Source organism: Lagopus muta, chromosome Z (assembly GCF_023343835.1).
Source record: "Lagopus muta isolate bLagMut1 chromosome Z, bLagMut1 primary, whole genome shotgun sequence".
NCBI lineage: Eukaryota > Metazoa > Chordata > Aves > Galliformes > Phasianidae > Lagopus > Lagopus muta.
The window spans coordinates 7,983,596-8,004,270 of NC_064472.1; the positions used below are offsets into that span (position 1 = coordinate 7,983,596).

Here is a 20,675-nt window from a genome sequence, read left to right on the forward strand (position 1 = left end):
TATTTTACAGTCCGCAGGAAGACAGGCATCACCAAAAGGTGATTTAACTGATCCTAAAATAAGTCATCGGCCATAAAATGAGCTGGGGGTAACTAGCTCAGTCGTCTCGAGATAAGCAAGATGAATTCTACCCTAACTATACTAGCATCACAGTTAATCATCGTTATTATGTGGACCAACCAAGCACAGAGATTCACTGTGCCAGGATCCTTCTCTGAGGAGTTTACAGCTTGAATATTCCAGGCAGGCAAAGGAAGGAGAGAAAGGGGATAAGCGCAGAAGCAATGGGGTGGAAGTATGACAGAGCCATACTGTGAGAGAATGGATAGATGTGACTATTTTGGATATATTATTATTAAGTTCCTTTAAAAGAAAAAGAAAAAGAAATAAATATATTTTTAAAATATATTTTATTAAAAAAAATAAAAAATATATATTAAAAAATAAAAAAAAAACAAAACAACAACAACAAAAAAAACAGAGTTCTCTTTTGAAGGAGAAGTGAATGCAGTGCTAGGAAGGGAATCATGCAGAACAGTTCCTTACAGTCATAAGAGAGTAACCAAGATTGGTCTTAATTTGTCAAGCTCTGCAGAAACTGCCATGACAGCAGTTCCTTGAAAATGTTTAAAAGCTACAACACAGAGCACTCAGAGTTCCAGTGGAAGAAAAAAAGCAACAGTCAAAAGACAATGTTTTTTGTTTGTTTTTTTTTTTAACAAATGGGCAAAGCAAGACACAGAATGAAACTGCAAATACTGAGTATTTTCAGACTAACTTTTCATTGTTGTGATTACAAGTACAAATGAGAATCACATCCAACAAACCAACCTTTGTGTAAGATTTAATGTGGCATATGATAACTGGCAAAAGCAATGGGGGAAAAGAAGTGCAAAAACTAATTAAGGTAACAATGAAAATGATGGTAAGAAGCAGACCTAAGAGGTTCAGTTAGCTTCATAATGTGATCTGTAGTCTATTCAGCTTTGCTTATTATTACTTTCAAACTACAATCAACTTATTGTCATACCACTGAATGTTGAAAACTTTGCCAACTACTTGAAAACTGACATGCTTGCTGTTGCGCTGAACATTCCCAGAAGTCATTTCCCCCTCTTTTAATACAAAATCCTGTCAGATCCACATAGCTGAATAAAAAAATGTGTAAAGAATACGTAGCTGTAATAGACCTCCCCCAACTACTCAACTTTGGAATAAAAGACGATCAAAAGAGACTGAAAGATCCAGTGCTAGATTAATGCAAATATCTACCTGTTTGCAAGTGTACTTTTTGATTAAACTGGCATACATCAAGTACAATTAGAAAGGTTATTTATAACTAAGAAATACATAATTCTGCATTTTAATGAGGGTGACAATTACAGCCAACAGTTGCTAATTAACATTAATCCCTTTGCACTGCAAGTCTAAACTTCCCAATACGATTTTCATTGTCAGCTACGGACACAGAAAACAGCGACTGCAAAGCAGCTATTAGGGGGGTTACTTTGACACAAATAGGTGCTCCTTTTACACACAGTAAAGAAAAAGAATCTCGTGGTGTTTTAAATTTGATAACCTCAAATGTAAATACAGAATGTCATTTCAAAATTTACTTCATGTCTACCACATGAAATATAATCAAGCTTTATCATTTTCAAGGCTGAACCCAATTCCAAGTTTCCCAAGAGCTAAGCTTCACAGATAAAATGAGATTTCAACACAAGTTTGAAATCTTCCATTGTTAAATTTGGTTTCGATCCCATTCCTGGGTTCCCATCTGCATTTCACATCCGAAAGTCCAAAGCTTTCAGTGGTCGTAAGAGAAGAATCCTGTTTGTATCAGTATCTGAAGTAAAATTCCATAGCAAAGCCTGAAGATACGAATGACTGACACAAACTGACTTGCTACTGTAGAATAATCTTATTGCTTTTTTTTTAAATTTGTTCTGTAACCTATCAAGAAAATATTGATTTTAAAAATAAAGCCTGAAATTTCAATCAGAATTTTCCCAAATTGCTCTGCACTTCTATTCTAAATGCATTTCTATTCATCGATTATCATTTCTCTGTAAGTATATGCCATGTCTACAAGGGCAACTGTTGGCCATCTTACGCGGTTCTCTTACTGATAGTCACGCCCCTCTAAAAGAGATGACTTTGTATGCACGTAGTTTCCACAGAGAAATTACATCCATTTTAGTCTTTCAGCCAAGGTCTTTTCAGAAAGAAGAGCACTATCTATCAGTCTCTTCTCATACTGATCTTTAGCAGGAAGAGAGAGATTGTCGGACACCAGAAATGCACAAGATTGTAATACAGCCAGTAAATAAAGCCTCTGAAAGAGTGCTGAGGTGCTCACCAGCTGGGTCAGGCAATTGGAGTGGGATCAATGTTAGATGTAAGTAAATGAGAAGGCAGAAAAGGAGAATTGTGAGCACTAAGCAAAGAAACCTATAATGCACTTCTTACAAAGCGCTGTAAATTTCACATTTATTTTGTAAGTATGAGATAGATGGGTTATTTCTACATACAGAGGTGCCCAACTAAAATCAAGATAAGTGATATTAATGTCCTGTGGTCAGTATTATTGAACCTCGAAAGCAATAAACTATGAGTCGATAAATATTACATTTGCAACATAGTTAACATTCTTCTACTGTCTCTGGCACTTATTACACATTGTAACCGCAAGTCTACAATACATTATTCATATTTGGGGTGTCACTGAGTGATGGATTGCTGTAAGAGAGGCTGTCCTTTAAATAAATCAACAAATAAAAATGCAAATGTTAACATTTTCAGCCACAACTTTTTCCATCTTGAATAGGGAATGAAAATTTCACATTATATCGACAGCCAGCAGAGAGAACAATTAACAACCTACACTGTGAATAAGAGAGATTAATTTGCCAACGTCTGGTTTTATCACTTGCATATGGAACTATATTGGACTTTTTGCGCTGCTGGCTCTCACGGGGAGTGGGCAAAACTTGTGTATCATATCATGATCATCACCGAGCTCAGCACCCCACTCCAAACACACTTTCAATTCCTTTAAATGCTCATTAATTAGATCTGGAATGGAAGTTTTGCCCTCCTTGTCCTCCTTTTGAATATTGAATCATTCTAAGGGGAAATATAATCTATATCTTTGGCAGTGCTTGCTTAGACACTATGGGAGAAGAAACTTCACTGCATTGTCTTAAGAGCAGAACCACGCTCGGGCATCCGACATGCATAGATCTGAGAGGCATAGGTAAGACAAAAGCCTAAATCTCATCATTGTTGTATTTCCTAATATTCAGCACAACAGATCTTCTCAGTACTATTCCAATGTGCATTATTAGGCTTATAACTGCACATTATATTTTACTTCAGATATTAATTTGCTTAAAAGCCCCTGAATACACATTCATCTGAGATGTGCTGGGCAATTGGGTAAATAGTTTTGTTTTTAAAATGTCCCTAAACACAAATTTACACAATACAATCTGTTTATAAGAACTCCAACAGGCCACTACAGCCTACAGATAATAACACAGTTCGAATACAGTATTCCTATTGCAGGAACTTCTAAATCCCTTATTTGAATGGCTACAAAAACCTTCACAACAAGACGATGCATTCAGGTAGTGCTGAAATTCTGATTTAAAACTGCAACACGAAAGCACAGGCTTAATGCAGAAATCCCAGACTATCACTCAATCCCTTAATTTACTTAACTGTTCTTAAATTTACTTCTTGCCCAAAGTGAAAAATGCTGCAGGAGAATTATCTGTTTCATGGGGAGCAGAAGAACCTTTGCCTGTGTCTTTTTAAGTGCTTGATTATCCACAGTGTTACAGGACATACTGTGCAAAACTTGACATTACAACTGTTTCCGCGTGGGGAGAGCCTGACAATTGCACCAGGGCTGTAATCTAATTAAATGGTCTTTCACAATGCACAATTTGCAATGCTTTTTTTTTCTTTTTTTTTTCCTGAAAAAGCATAAATTAATATTTTGATTTAGAACAGTTTCATTTCTGTTTTGTAACACAGTATTTGTCTTGCTGCAACCATTACCTGATGTTACCTGAGGTATGATCTAGTTTATGTAACAACGTTCTCATTACTGAATGAAAGCATATAAATGCCACTACCTACTCAATTTCAGCTCCTTTCATAGCCAAAAGAACAGAGCCTTGCTTCTAGGCAAACAACAGTTACAGAAGACATGTCCCTGGCCACCAAAAAGCTATGTAATAAACACTTAGAGGAACAATGCTTTAGGGGTAAAGAACAGAACTCACTCTTCGGAGTCCGAACTTTGCCTATGATTTTTTCAAATATGCAGGCTTTGATCTAGATAAATAAGCACATGGAATAAGAAAGCTTTCCAGACCTGCTGTGAGCATATTTTCAAGGGGCTCGTGCAGGTGTAGACACTTGGCTTAACAACACTGGATACCCAAACATGTAATGCTTGGCTGTGTTACAAGAAGCAGCCACAGGCAAGCGTTAAAGCAATATGGGCAAACTAATTCACTATTAGCCTAACTCAGGATGCCAGATAAAGAAATATTACATTTTCTTTCAGAGACACCACTGAGGCAAGCTCGTGCACATTTCTTCTGAAAGTCTGACCCTTCCACTGGTCTAGCACTAAGAATTTGGGAGTACACTCCTTTTATCTTCTCAGGAACTTACTTCTTGACCCAGAGGTGATTCAGTGAGAGAGAGAAAGCACTGCAGTGATTGTTCCTGAAACACAAGGTAGCTGTAACACACTCTGAAATCGCCATTGCGTTCTGCCAAGAAAGGCTATCAAGCCAACACATCTTCTACCTGTCATGCCTGCTGATCTAGCAAGCCCACCCAGAAGCTGAGTGAGCACCCCAAAGCCTTGCTCTGGCAGGGAGCTTCTGTCACTTTCCAACACCTTCTCCCTGGCAAACTTTCCAATGCTGCTACTGCCGAGCGCCAGGGTTTGTGCTAGTTAAAGCTGGCACAAACATGAGTTGAATCTAGTCCTATAAATTTAAACAGTCAAAAGTAATTAGATTTACATGTACTGCCGAATAAATAAATTTGCTCTTCGGCTTGGGCTTTGTGCTGCAAGTTTCCATCTCATGCCAACTGTTGTGGTTAGGCTGTTAAATCCTTCCAAATCACGGATTATAATGAACATGCTGACAAACCCTAACTTTAGTGGCACAAAAGCAGCAATAATTCTCAATATTGATTAATTTAGTTAGTTAAACCTGCAGTCTAAGCTTATAACCATTCAGTGATAAATTGAGACCGACCTGCTGGTCAAGCAGGTTTTTTGATGAAGGATAGGATCAGCTTTAGGTCTCCAAAAAAATACTTGTCCATTTACCATTTTCAATTAGAGAAGGCCATGAGTAAGGGAAAGCACAATATGGCTGCTTAAGTTGGTCAATTATATTTAACAGCACCAACAGAGAGAAAGCAAGCTGGTGAGAATGGGAGAGAACCCCCCCTAATATGGGATTTTTCACAATTTGCCATCAACTGGTAAAACAAACCTTTAAAAATGACAGCTAATCAGATTTTTTACTGATTGCTTTATCTGATATGATCTAACAGCATATTTCAACAATTATTTTACTCCCCTCTGTGGAAATGAATGGACCATCAATCCTCTTGAATAAAATTCCTTTTTCCGCACAGTTGTTGTATGATGTGAATAATTATATCTACTCCTTAGTGCTTGAATAGAATCTCAACTTATCACTATTAGATGGTATCAAGCAGTACTTTTACACACTCTTTATCCGATATTACCAGCTTGCAAAGGTAAGTCTTGCTTCTAAGAGAAATGCTAAGGCAATCTTGCAGTTTCTATTTGCTTAAACACAGTTACTTGTGGGAAACAGAGACCAGTATATCTCAGTTCTTAAATCCTCCCAAATTATCATCTTTTCCTTCAGAAGAAAAAAAAAAAAAAGTGTTTCCATAGCAAGTAAGTACAAATTTGTCAATATTGGTACTGGTTTTTCACCTATCATATATCGCAAGTTCTCTCAAAAGATAGAAATAAACTGCCAGCTGCTGCCAAGTATACAGGAATGATATCAAGAATACATTTTCCTAGTCCACGGGGCCAAAGAAAGATTAAATCTAACTCAAGCCCTTTCATTCTCCAAGAAACATTTAACTCTTCTTATGAATGGCCATACAGTCTTGTCATCCCACTACACAGAATCATCTAAGAGCATAAAAAATACAGCGAATTCGTACTATAATCAGCATTTACACCATTGTTTAACTAAAGATTTTATTATAATAAAGAGTGGAATATGTTGAAAAAAAGTAAGGACTGTATGTTATTTTTCTCGACATTTACCCCTAGAATTGTAATCCTGTCCTAAAAGGCAAGTTGTTCTTAGACTCTAACGTGTAACAACAATGCTGTTTTCTGCTTCTTCTTTAGAGCAGAAGTGATAATGCTGCTTTTCCAGCACATTTAGTGCAGATATATAGCATAATCAGGAATTGCTGGCTTAATGTGATTTTGTTGCTTGTCATTAAACAACTCTGGTATAAAATATTTTAAAACAGATGCCATTTGATAAAATATTGGGTGGAGGGAGTACTGGGGGAGTTAAATCTTTAAGTGGATTTAAAGTCTAACAAGGGTTAACACCATCCATTCAAATTATTTATAAATTTATCTAATGCGTCAGTACTTGAAACATAAAATAGTTTCTGTTCTAAGTAAAATTAAAATGTTAGAACTTGGCATATTCCTGCTTTTCTTATTCTAACAAGCAATTTAAGGCTTACTATAAATGTCAAAAGGATACCTCAGTTTTTCGTTTATATTATCCATCTTGTGCTAACATGAAACATCATAGAAATTCAGCCACTTCCCTGCATCTAGGAGAATTTGATAGTTGTGTTTGCAGAATCTTAAACCAGAGATTACCCAGAAGCTTACCGTGAAATGTCATGCTGGATTGGTGATGTGGCTGTGGTTACAAGCTCTTTGCTGCTGCCCATCAGTGCAGGAGATGTGGCTGCATCCCCCCTAGGTCCTGAAGTTGTCCCTGTGGAACAAAGTGAAGACATTAGAGGCTAGTTAGCTTTCATCAATTATTTCATGATTCTGTGTTACTGCACAGAACTGGACTAAAAGTGGTTACTTGTTTTTGAAGTCTTTCATACACAGTGAAATTGCAATCAAAGAATTTGCTACCTTTTGACAGTACTGTGCATAGCATTCATTTCAAGATGAATGAAATCAGGTCTGCATAATAAGCCATACATTATAGTCTTCATCTTACTGTCCAAATGTTGACAGACTTCACTGTTACCATTTCATACACTAATCCACAGGATCCAGCTTGTTTCACAGAAACAGCTCTCATATCCTCTTATGAAACCTTTTTTTCTTGTGTGTGTATATAACTATTACTATAACAATATGTTGCTTTAAATAAAATAGAACAGCTAGTCCATTCCTTTCTTCCCTTGGAAATCCTCAAATTATAAAATTGTTCACGTTGAAAGATGAGGTCCTGTAGTCTAACCTCCACTCAAAGCAGAACCATCGAGATCAGGTTTTCAAGGCACCTATATGGCTAGTTTTCAGTATTGCCACTGATGGTGAGTTATCTTCTCTGTGCATCTTGTTTCAGTGCTTCACCATCCTCAGAGTGAAAATCATTTCCTGTAATAGCTAGGCCAAAATTTCCCGAGTTGCAACTTGGTTCAGTTGTCTCTTGCTTGTTGCTGATGGGCACCTTCAAGAAAGGTCTAATTCCCTCTTGTCTACAGTGTCTCATAATGTGACTGAAGAAAGTGGGAAGATCAGTGCTGGATTTTCTTCTGAGGCTGAACGCATCCAGCTTTCTCAGCCTCTACCTGTACTTCATGTGTCTGGCTTCAACAGACATGCAAAAGACATTTGCATTGTATTCAACAACCTCTAGGCAGGGGCAAAGGGAGCAAAATCCTTCCCAGTACAAGAGCAAAGCAAGTCCAAGACCATCTCATGAGACTGAATGTGTACAAATCTACGGGAACAGATGACATGCATGCCATGGCCCTGAAGGAACTGGTTGATGTGGTTGCTTTGCCACTGTCCATCATATTTGAAAAGTCATAGCTGTTAGATAAAGTCCTCAGTGACTGCATAAAGAGAAACACAACTCTCAATTCTAAGAAAGGGAGAAACAAGACCTCGGGAACTACAGGCTGGGTGAGCCTCACATCTGTGCCTGCTAAGATCATGGAACAGATCCTGCTGGAAAACATGTTAAACCACATAAAGTTGAGAAGATGAGACAGCTAGCACAGCTTTGCCAAGGGCAGATCATACCTAACCAACCTGGTGGCCTTCTGCAATGGAGTAAGGGCCTCAGTGGACAAAAGAAGGCCAATTGATGTCAACAACTTGGACTTGTGCAAGGCTTTTGACATGCTCCCACACCACATCCTTTTCTCTAAATTGGAAAGATATGGGTTCAAAGGGTAGACTATTTGATGGATAAGGAATTGGTTGGATGGTCACAGCCAGAGGGTTGCAAGCAATGGTTCTATGTCCAGGTGATGGCTGAACATAAGCAATGCTCTCCAAGGATCCATCTTGGGACCATCCTTAATTGGTGCTTTCTACAAATTTCCTGAAGGTGCATCCTGTACCACTGTTAAAATTGCTAACATTAAACAGCATCAGTCCTGGTAAAAATCTTCGATGGACTTCACTAGCAACTGGCTGCCAGCTGGACTGACCACAACACTATGAGGATTACCCATACTTTCACCCATATTCCAGCCTTCATCTATCCACCTCAGAACTAAGTTTTATAGATACTGCTTACCCAGACAGTGTACATGCAGGTTGTCAGTGACAAGTGGAATAGGCAAGTTAGGGATAATCTGATTTTGTAGGTAAAAGCCTCTGGGATTGCTTTTTAAAAATATGTCACTAGTAATGACTTATCAACATGACGTAAATGAAAAGTAAATATAGGGAAAACCACAGGTTTAAACAAAAATCAAAATCAAATCAGTATCTAGCTCTTTAATTCTGTCATGTCTAAATATTTCTCAGCTCTGTGAACAGCAAGTCTACCATTCATGCTGAAATATGAAGCAATGCATCAAGGTTGGAGCTCCAACTTCTGCACAAAATTTACAGACATCAAAGAGATCATTCAAAATATTATTTTGATTTAAGAAGTATACAAATACATGTCTACAACCTAGTAAAAACAACTGTTTTAAGTACATTCTAGTGAGGCCAAAAAAGAGATAGGTTCTTACTGTCCTGCTACAGTGCACTGTGCTTCAACGCTGTGTAGGGAAAAAAGCTCCCCTAGTGAACAGTTAATTATCAGAGAAGAAAGTTTTAGAAATATTGTGGGGATATATGTTGATTGGGTGTCCTTGGTAACTTGAGAGCATGCCAAACCACGGTAAGAGTGGGTATGCATACGAAGACTGGAAGCCTCTTGCTTAGACTTTTGGCTTCAAAACTGAATAAGTGAGACTTAGAAACCATTTCAACTGACAGTGGAATGAGGCAGCTGGATCTTAAGAAACCAATACTGAAGTAATAAAAGCTTGGCGACCATGAGAGAATATATTCAATTCCTGTATGAGAAAAGGCTGGCACATTGTCAACATACTACATTCAAAACAAAGTAGATGTATTTCTCCGAAAAAAAAAATATATGGACTCAGAGTGGCCAATACAACCTCAAGGGGACTGTTCATAGACCTACATTTGAAAATATTACCAAGGCCAGAAATGAAAAACAAGAAAAGGGGCTAAGTAATAATATATTGATGCTGTTAGACTGCACAGAGCTAGAACAGGGGTAGCAAGAAATCTTGAATAAGCGCATATACAAACAAGAAAATGTTTTAAATTACATCTTGAAAAAGGCAGACAAGTCTATTGAGGGAAAAGAAACACCAAAGAGAAAGCTGGTCCATTAATATATGGAGCAGATTAAATCGATAATGATCCTAAAATGGTCAAACTACTAATAACTTCAAAATATAGTATAAAAAATAAAGAAAATGAATATTGGCAAATACTGTTTCATAAAGCTGATGAAAAGAAATTATCAAGGGGAAAAAAAGATAGAAAATCTTTAGTCTGAAGGATATATATTTCATAGCTAAACAGAATTAGTTAATGAATTTATGAAGTGACTGGTAATTATTTATGAAAAGTCGTAGAGAACTGGGGTGATGCAAATGACAGCAAATTAATTAGATTTCCAGGTGTTAGAAGACAGTATGAGACTGGAAAAGTTACAGATGACCTAGAGAACTAAGGGACGTGGAAGAAGAATAGACACATTCACCTGGAAAAAGAAACCTCATATGTGGTGTGAATAATCTAAATTCTGATATCAATGCAAGGAGAGAGCTGGAGTAGAAAAGAATAGCAAAAAATAAACTAGATAAAGGCAAGGTACCCACAAAGCAATTACCAATGCCTTCTGAATGGTAACACTAAGAATGCTATTTAACTTAGTGCAAGAATGATTTAAAGTAGGCTAAATGGACTTTTGAGAAAATTCTAATAGCTGAATATTTCTGCTTGAGAAACAGAAAACTAAAGCATAAAGAGTGGAGAAATATAGCAGCCTACATTTTTGAAAGTGTGATCACTACAGATGAAGAGAAGCTGTTGAGTCTGGTTCAAGCAGCAATGGAATGAAAGTAAGCAATGGGAAATTTAGGTTGATAATCATGAAGGAAATCTTTATGAATTGAATAATAGCAATATTCATAATGCTTAACATTTATATAGTACTTTACATCTTCAAAGCACTTCACTAATATTAACTAATTGCTCTATTCGATTGCAGGGAAGAGTCTTCCCTCAAGGGAACTTGTTCCAGATCCTGAATCCCTAAGAAGCTCCATTAGAAAATCTACCAAAAACAAACACTGTAGAAGAAAATCAGCCCCTGGAAAAGTACAGATTCTATGAGATAAAATATTTTTTTTCTTTCTCCTTTTCCCCTTACATATAGAAAGGAAAGCTGTTCATGCTATACATTATCATGCAGATACTGCATTCCCCTGAAGTGATACAAATGGAAAAATATACTTCCTTTGTTTCAGTGTAGAAAGATCTTAAGAAGGAGGTAAATAGAATGACTTTCTGTGAGGTTGTACAGAAGCAAAGTGTCCAGTATTGCAGAATACAATCTAGCTTATTTTCCCAGCCCAAAAGCAAAATTTTCCAGGGCAGAAGGAAAGAGAAACACACACTTCTGTACTTCAGTGCTTTTGAACTAGACAAGTTGTTAGATTTTAGTACAAATTGACATAGCTGCTGGTGACACCAATAAAAACAATTTACTGCTGAAAAGATCTAAGACTCAAGGATTGCTTCGTCTGCTTAAAGTTTTGCTGGTAGAACTAAAAAGAAGTTTGGCTACAAGACACAAACACCTAGTAAAGCAAAGGAGTAAAAATTTAGGAGCAAACAGAAGTGAAAGGTAAGAAGCCTTCAGTGAAAGAATAAATATTGACTGCCTAAGCTGGGTTGATCCAGTAAGCTTCCAGCTTGCAAAGAGAGCAGAAGTGCTCCTTTTGCTCCACAAGGTGATGGGGCCAGGTTTTTCTCCTTTTTCTCCTTACTAAACTTCTGTAGTGAGAAAGGAAAAGTGGGCTTGTCAAGAATTACACCTTCCAAGCACACCACTCTCACAGTAAGTGAGCAATCCTGTGGGCAGTAAAGCCATCCTTCATTCCAGCACAGAAATGGTTCAGCAATTAGTCAATTCATCTTCTCAAAACAAAATCTAAGAAGACAAAAGTATTGAAAAAGGACAACACCAAAATCTGATACAAAAGCATATGCTGCTGTGTAGAGACACTACCATGAGTTACACAGTACCCCCAGAAGTGCTGGAAAATTATGCTGTGCTGTAGTAGAGCCTAAAGACCTACAACAGACCTGGCTTTACGGTAAGATGTACCTGGGGAGCCATCCTCTCCAGCCTCAAACATTCACAATTTAAATTGACAGGACAGATCAAGGAATGAGAAAAAATAAACCCCTGTAGCAGTAGTGCAACAGCTGACTGTCGGGAAGCTCTCAGCAGTTAGCACTGCTCTCTTCTGACCAAATTAACATGTGAAAGTTTGCTGCTAGATAACACCAAATTTCATGTCTTGGGATGTTACCTTGCTGACTTTGTATCGTCACATAGCATGGCTTAGATGGGGCTTAGTGACTGCACTGCAGAAGAGGGACTACCTTCTACTGACAGAGTAGGCAACAACCAGAGAGACTTCCAGGCTTGCTGGCTCCAAACTCTGATGCCTTTTGATAAATTGCACGTTTTTATGAATTCACAACAAAAACAGTATTGACATCCCCTATTTTATTCTTGTAGATGTGACTTACCCACTTACTAACAAAAGAATAAAGTCTAAAGTTGAAATCCTTGTTCAGAAACAGATGGTAATATGTAGTAGAAGCAAGGACAAGGAACAGCTAAGTCCAGGACTACCTGGAATTAAGAAACTTAACATTGTGCCCTGGTGATCCCCGGAGATGAGAAAACACCATACAGGTATGTGTGTATGGTTGTTAAAGGAGTTCAAACATATAACAGAGGGAAGCCAATTAAAAAGGTTCTAAATACAGAAGACTTCAACTTCAGTGATTAGTGCTAGGTAATTTGCCTTGTGATAAACAAGCTATTCAAATCAGTAATAGACCTGAGGTAGTTCCACAGCTTGAAATAATTTCTCTGAATTTTATCTGGTATCACAGTAAATGCAGATGTTTATAAGCTAAATTTTGCCATGCAGCTCAAGGCTACTAATCCCAACAAGTGCTTGCTTAAAGACACCCACCATCTTCAGGTATTACATTGACCAGTATACTCACTAAATCAGCGCAGGTGCAGTTTGGTTGCTATGTGCAATGTGCAGTGTGTAACTTCTAAGTACTAGAAAATGAAATGAATGAATGCAGGGAAACCCACGTTGGATATTTTTTTCTCCCCCAAATCTATGGAAAATAAATTACTTTTTTGGGACTATCTCTATACAAGGAACAAAACCCATCATCCAACTGTGAAAAATCTCAATTTCATCACTACAGTATTGAGAAGGAGAGGGGAGAAGGAAGAGGAAAAGAAAAAAAATAATGATAGCTGAAAAAAACATAAAAGAAAACCATCAGTGAAAATTGCCCCTGAAACTTTGCAGAATTGTAACGGCTTTCTCTTGCTTAAATTGATTGGTGTAGCAATGTTATAAAATGACTATTAGGATTCATTGTGCACAACAGAAAGTGTGAAATGTCAGCAGACTATACAGCAAAAGTAATGGGTCCTGAACCCCTGTTAGTCAAAAATGATTTTGTTTCAAATTAGAAATTGATTTTTTTTGGACACAAGCCTTTTACAGGCTTCCAACTTTTGTAGCTGTGCCTTGGAAGAGATTAACCTCAGCCACTGTTTGGGTCCAGGCTGATGATACCCTTTTGAAAGTTTCTTCACAGGGACTGCTTTTTAATGTTGGTACGGTCTTAACCAATAACACAAGTTATTTGTTCCTTTGAGAACTGCACCACATTTCTTTTCATTTTGCCATTTTCTTTATTTTTATGCTGACATATACAGCAAACTGGCTGACAAGTTAAGGAAAGAAAAAAAAAGCTAGCTCATAATTGAACCAAGGATTATGTTCAAGGCTCAGCAGTGAAACATCCAAGCTGCTTTTGTGCCCAACACTCTCTTCCTGAGAAAGAAAGCTTTCTCTGCTCCTTAAGTGGAGGTACTAAGCTAAGAGCAGGATAGATTCTAGCAGTACAGACATCCCTGTGTGGCAAAATATCAGGTAGCAATGGTGGAGCCATTTCTTGGGGAGGAAAAGAATGTGAAGAAGATTACATTTCAAGAACAAACCCCACTGCACTTATGCTCTGCTTGCTGGGAAAGGAAAAAGAATTGTTGAAGTAGTTTTTTGAGATTAAAGGGCTATTCTTTTCTCTTTTATCAGGAACACCAACCAAGAAGATCACTTGTTATTTACAAGTTTTTGTATGCTTTTACTTTGAATGTAGCTAACTTCTGTTGGGTTGTTTTAAGCAACTTGCAATCTTCTCCCTCTAACTGTGCATTTTGCTGATCTCCTCTTGAACACATACCCAATTTCTAAGTGCCATCAGTGTAATCATGGCCTTGCAATACAGCATACTTTCTCTAACCTTTCCTTGACTTGCTGCCTTCCCTCTTTGCCTGCATCAGAAGGGCTTGCCTATCTTCCACATTTGCACCAATACCAGCCATCTTCTTCCCCAAACTGCTCCCACCGCTGCTCCGTGACGTTCTGGAGGCTTTGCTCACTGGTGGTGTCCTGGGATCATAATCTTCACGTTTTGACACCGGTACACTAGGAAGAAAGAAAGGTGACTCAGCTACATGACATTGACCTCTTTAACACTGCACAAACTCTTTAACACCTCCTCCTCCAGAAGCATAACCACCATGGTGCTGGTTGAGCTCCTGCTCAATCCATTTACAATTTCTGAAGGCAGGATGCCTAAGGATTGAAGGGTTAAGTTACCAGCTACTTCATTTTCCATGGGAGCCATTGGTTATCAGCAGCTGGCAGCAGTCAGACAATTCCATTTGGAGTTTTGCTGTATTTGGAATATTCCCAAAAGCATCAGGTCTTGGATTTTCTGAGTGTTTAGAACAGGACAAGCGGGATGAAGATACAGAGAGGATTTTGCTCAGCATGGTTGAGGAAGGTTGAAAGAAAAAAGTAATAAAAAATGCTCACTTTGCTAGGAAAAAAGGGAAATAAAGAAGAATCAGATAGATAGGATAAAAACTAGAATCATGGTTTGCCAAAAGGAAGCAGATGACACATTGATCAAAGGAAAAAGAAAAGGATGAGAAACAAAAAGTGATGAGCTAAAAGCACAGAGGTAATTCTGAGAAGGACAGCAAATGTATGAATGAACTGTAGAGAGAGAACCTGCTGTAGCAAATGCAACAGCTTAGGTAGAAAGTAAGAAAAGAGAAAGCCAGAAAACACAACAGACAGCATGTTCCAGGAAGGTCTCATGCAAAAGATTTTAAGCATTCCACAAAGACAGCCAGGATGCAAATCTGATGACATAGAGTAAGCATGATTTCAGTCCCTGCAGACACACAATCACAAAACATTTGGGGAACACAGGTCATTGAGACCATCTTTCTCTAACTAAAGGCATCAGACTGCTTTCAAATTCTGCTCTGAGGAAAAAGACTACTGCTTTAAACAAGGATTCCCAGCATTTATAAATCATTACACCCATGACCCTTATGCAGTTAAAGAAAGCAATTAAAAATATTTTTAAAACCTTTGGATTATCCACGGGAAGGAATACAGTTCATCCCAAGATTATACCACTCTGTTTGCAAGCATGGGACTGACATACAGCTTTCCTAAGTTAGCAGAAGATTATACAAATCTTTTTCCTGTTTAAGTACCAATTTTGCACGGATAACTCAAAGACTTCTACTAAGTTTGCATTATTTGGGATACAGTTTTATAGAGGATGATTCACAAGAATCTTTTACATAAGAGTTTATATTACTGAAGTTAGTGTATATCCAAGGGGAAAAAAAAAGAAAAAAAGAAAAAGAAAAAGAAAAAGAAAAAGAAAAAGAAAAAGAAAAAGAAAAAGAAAAAGAAAAAGAAAAAGAAAAAGAAAAAGAAAAAGAAAAAGAAAAAGAAAAAGAAAAAGAAAAAGAAAAAGAAAAAGAAAAAGAAAGCAGATATCCAGTGTTCCCATCAGGAAATGATAGCTAAATTAGAAGTTTCAAATCAGCGTGCTGCAAAAGTCACTGATTAATAGGGTCCACTGCACCTGTTTGACAATTAGTACTTTCCCCCTATTAATAATGGAGAACATTATATAATGGCTCCTGACCCATAATAACTGGCTGAAGAGTTGCATAAAACTTCTCCAAATAACCTCCATTTACTGTAGGGTTTCAAGCTGCATGGTGACTTAAAAACATTGCAAAGTGTTTTTAAAATTAATGGTAGGCTAATTTAGTATCTTATTTGAATCCTATGAAACTATTAATCTACAAATTCCTGCAACCATTAGTACAGTCAGAGGTGGGTTTGGACCCTAATAACCATTTAAGGGGCTTTAAGATGTAATCATTGACCAGATTTCTCTGATCATACAGGACTTAGTTCTTCATTTGTCTGATTCTTAATGATTAATAACTTAAAAATATGAGTGGTGGTCTTGATGAAGAGCGACCCTTCATGTGTAGAGAAGGAAGCAAATATTCTGCCAGTTCACTACCATACATCTTACATGGTGTGGTCATCTGAAAAATACCAGCTTTTTGGTTTAAATAATGTTACGTCAGATGGAACTCAGATATAAACACATGCCAAGAGGAAGCTGCAGATGCTGATTTATAAGAAAATAACAAAAGCAAACATATTTGCATTTGTAGCTCACTACACAATGAATTAGAGCTTGGTTCTTCATAACTTAATTAAAGAAGGCTGACAATAAAGTTTTGTTCAAGTGAGGATGTAGGGTCAAAACTTGAAACAACAAACAAATCCAAGACATTTCATTCCAAGGATGAAAAGTGATAACATAGAGAGACATGCAGAAAAAGTCAATAATTTTCATAAAAGTGAAAAAAAAAAAGAAAAAAGAAAAGTAAGGAAGAGAGCTATTTTGAAGAAATAAGCAGTGAACTGAACAGGTGATTGGTTAGTAGGACTTCCATAGGGCACCATGAATTGACTACACAACTGCCTAAATGAAGACCTTCCTAACCTACCTAACCTGCGTACTGAGGCAGGAGTTGCAACGTAGCATCGTCAGAAAAGAAGCGAGACTCAGCATTACTGCCTCCTGATGAGCACTGAAGTGCATCACCAACAAAGAAGAACACCTTGGGCATTTTTCCGTTCTGTCTGTGCCTCGTATCGCGATATCCCTGCTGAGTGTGAATGGCAAATTTTAAATGTCATTCAGGACCTATTGAATACTGCTAGTATTTGCATTCCTTAAAAAGTAGAAAAACATTAACCTTTTGTTTTATTGAATTAAAATGCCATGGAAATGCTGATGTAGTCTTCAGAGACTGAAATACTTTTACAAAGAAGAATAGCTGTCATTTATTAGACACAAAGAACAATTACTTGATAGGATGCTTTCTGACAAAAAGCAGATTGGTATTCTCATCATAGAAAAGGCATTGTAAAAAAACCCAGCGCAGACCTCTGAGACTTGAATAATTTAAAGCTGCATTTGGTGCAATTTGAATTTTTCTTTAGGGAGGCAAAGTTAAATACCTTTAATTTGTTCTAATTATTTCAAATTTGCAAGTTAATTATGGCTGATCATTAAATAACAAAAAGGACTATCGTCTCCATAGAGTTTTACCTCCTACCCTCTGCATTACTTAAGCTAGATTTTAGTATGCATGAATTAACTTTCTAAATAATCACACGGTTTGACTAAATGGCTCAGTAAAATGAGCTCTGATCCTCAGAATAAGCATTAATGGACATTAGAAAGGCTATTGGGACCCATGTTACTTACATTATAAGTATTTTTAATGGGGTCTTATTTACTAATCTTTATGTACTGTTCAAGTTAGGGCACCATATAGATACATTATTCTGCTTTAATAGAGGAAAGTCAGTTCTTCAAGATACTAAAACAAATGTCCATTTAGAGCCAACTAAATTAATTTTTAAATTAATGCAGGAAAACTGATAGAATTTAACTTGTTTTAGCTACTCATCTTAATGAATCAATCCAACATAATGGTAGCCTTGGTCTGCAAGTGGAATTTTACAGATCTGTTGAATTACTAAGCAACTGAAGCAGCTAAGACTTTTGCCACAGAGTAGCATTCACCATCAGTACATGTACAGCCAAGAGAATATTTCTTCCCTACTCTTTAGCTTGTGATCATCTGACAAGTTCCCATCCATCGAATTTGGATTCTCACCTTTCACTGAACTCTGATCTTTCTACGCATTTTTCAGTGCAGATCAGTGGTATCCCGAGAACACGACTACATTGTAACTAGTCAGAAAACCAAAATGCAAGACAATTCATGCCTCCGGTATATATGTTCAACAGATGGCTGCCTTAATGGTACTCTGCTGCTCCCTGTTGAGACAAGGGCTTGACAGTTTAACCATTATCAAACTAACAGATTGCTGTGATAAGACAGCTCCAAAAGTAAACATGTTGGGATATTATTTTCCTGTTCTGCAATTCCTGTTTTAAAAATAAAATAATTAACAGTTCATGTGTGCAATCTGCTGTAATTATATCAGGCCAAGAGTGCATAACACTTAATGATGCAAAACTGGTGACAAGTAGACAAATCCAAGCAATACATTTTTGTAGCTGGAACTTGCATTGCCATTTCAGATGCAGTTGGATAAGTAGCCTGAAAATTATTTTTTCTTCCCTATCCAATCCCTTCAGCTGAGAGAGTTTCCAGCCAAATCAGCTTCCTAAGTCAGCTCAGCATAAAGCAACAGTGTCAAAAGTGCTGGGACATAGGAGGTGACAGTTCGTTTTGGGTCTAGATTTAGATCAGTTTAAATCAAGTTATTGGAGCACAGCTTTGAAAGCCACCAGTTCCAAAGCGGGACTTTTGGGCAAGCTGGTCGTCTTCATGGCCATTAAAAAATATTTTCTGGGAGAAAAGTAGGTCTGTAGAGTTTAGATGAGTGGCCCTTAGAAGAAACACCAGTGGTCTTCTGTCCAATCACAACTTATTCACTCTTGTCAAATGTGCTGTGTAACTCTACTCCACGTAGGCTCCTACTTCCAGAACATCCAAGTGCCTCATATTTCTGAAGTGTTTTGCTGTTGTTGCCTTGATAATGTCAGGTAGGGTGGGATGGGATTACCCTCATTCACAAAGCAAAGAAGGCAAGAAACAGATGTGGTAAGGAAGATAGGACTCTGGATGGTAATTGGGTCTGCAGAGGAAGAAGAGAACTGGAGACAACTTTCAAATGTTAAGAAAGTTAGACACCTGAAATTAGTGTCTTAATTTGTGAAATTAAGCAGATATATACTCTGTGTATCTTCCTAAAGCTAGTCGTGAGGAAAATCCTGACAAGAAGCAGCACTTAAGGTCCTCGTTAGAGCATTTCCATCTGCAACATGAAATCCTCTTCTGTGGGAACATCCTGCTGCTTTTTTGGAGCAGAAACACGTCAAGATGTAAAGGCCATAGCAGCAGTGGGAGAAAGGTAGGAAATGGGCTGCTCACTAGTGATTTGTGTGGGGAGAGTAGAGGTGGAAGAGAGCTTATAGTGTTGCAGGTGAGGAGAAGCACAGCAGAACTTCAGGCCAGTGTCTCATCACTGAATACCATCAGCCTTGCATTCCTCATGACAAAAGCAATCTGTTTATGTCAGGAGACCAACAGCCTTCAAAACATAAAAATCTAAAGCCTATTTCATATTGAAACCGAGTGCTTGAAAAAAAAATCAAAGCTTAACATTTTCTCCTCCTTTCCTTTAAAAAGTAGGAAAATATCCTCTTCTAATAGAGAAGATCCTTGAAGACCATATTCAAGCCTAGAGTGAGATTTCATGGCCCAATTATGAAACCTGGCATTTTGAGGCTTATGTTAGATGTATCAGCATGTTAATGACACTGCTGGGATCCACTGCATGTTAATAAGAAACAGCTGCTTTCCTTTCTAGAGAGCATGTTCATTTGTACTTTGGAGATCTTCAAGACAGAGACAAACTCCTTTCTTAAGAATTTCTCAAGGTAAAAAGCAGAAGTCAGAGACAAACAGGGGAACACCTCAGCAGATAGGACAATTCTGTAACTGAAATATAACTATTGTCAAACCTGTCTGCAACTGAAGACTTTTTTGTCACAGAAAAAATGCAGTGATTGCCTACAATCTACATGCTATTATGCACACAATATTGCTGCGGAGTGATCCAAACCTTACAGTCCTCTTCAGGTTCAGCGTCCCTGAATCCAGTAACATATTTGGAAGTTTGCAACAGGTGCTGCTGTTTCTTTCTGTTGAACATAGGTTCTGTCTTGAACCTATGGCATTTGGTTTACATTTCTGCTCATCTTGGAGAAATCATATGGACAAGAATATTAAAAACTTTCTCATATACAAGCTCTACCAGGGTAATGTAATCCACAGCACAGCTTCTCCAGACCATTCTTTCAGAAACCAGTTTCTTCCCTACTCCTTCAGTGATTGGTACTCAGACATTTAATTCCGCTAGCAAAAATTGAGGCTGCATATGCTTTTAATTATCAGTGACCTATTAGATCATTCCAGCCATAGGTGAAAGCCTGGCCTCATTGAATCAATCAGAATACTGCACTTATCTTCAGTGAAGTTAGGATTTTGCTTAATATTCACAGTTAAGGTCTGTTTGTAGGAAGTACTAAGCTAAATTCCTCCTAAAATTATATTCATGCCTTTCCTTTGAAGATGTGTCCTCATTCTGCTTGAAGTTAGCTTATGCTCCAACTTCCCACCAGCACCCTTCCTACACTACTTCTACAATTTCGCTAATAAACATTGAAATGAGCTCAGATTACTTTCTCTCTTAATCTCTGAACCCACAAAAAATTTGAACATAAAGGTTTTCAGGCAATTATAGGGGAATGCCCACAAAAAGCA

General features: G+C 37.6%; 1 protein-coding gene across 2 annotated transcripts in view; it reads right to left on the minus strand.

Annotated features, from left to right (window-relative positions):
* Positions 1 to 20,675, minus strand: part of KIAA1328 (KIAA1328 ortholog) — a 180,347-nt gene that overhangs the window by 22,067 nt on the left and 137,605 nt on the right. For both annotated transcript variants that reach the window (XM_048932498.1, XM_048932497.1), the window contains exons 9-10: positions 14,210 to 14,394; positions 6,950 to 7,058 (exon numbers count right to left, since the gene is read on the minus strand). In XM_048932498.1, coding sequence (XP_048788455.1) covers positions 6,950 to 7,058; positions 14,210 to 14,394 — 294 coding nt within the window. The remainder of the gene's footprint in view (positions 1 to 6,949; positions 7,059 to 14,209; positions 14,395 to 20,675) is intronic.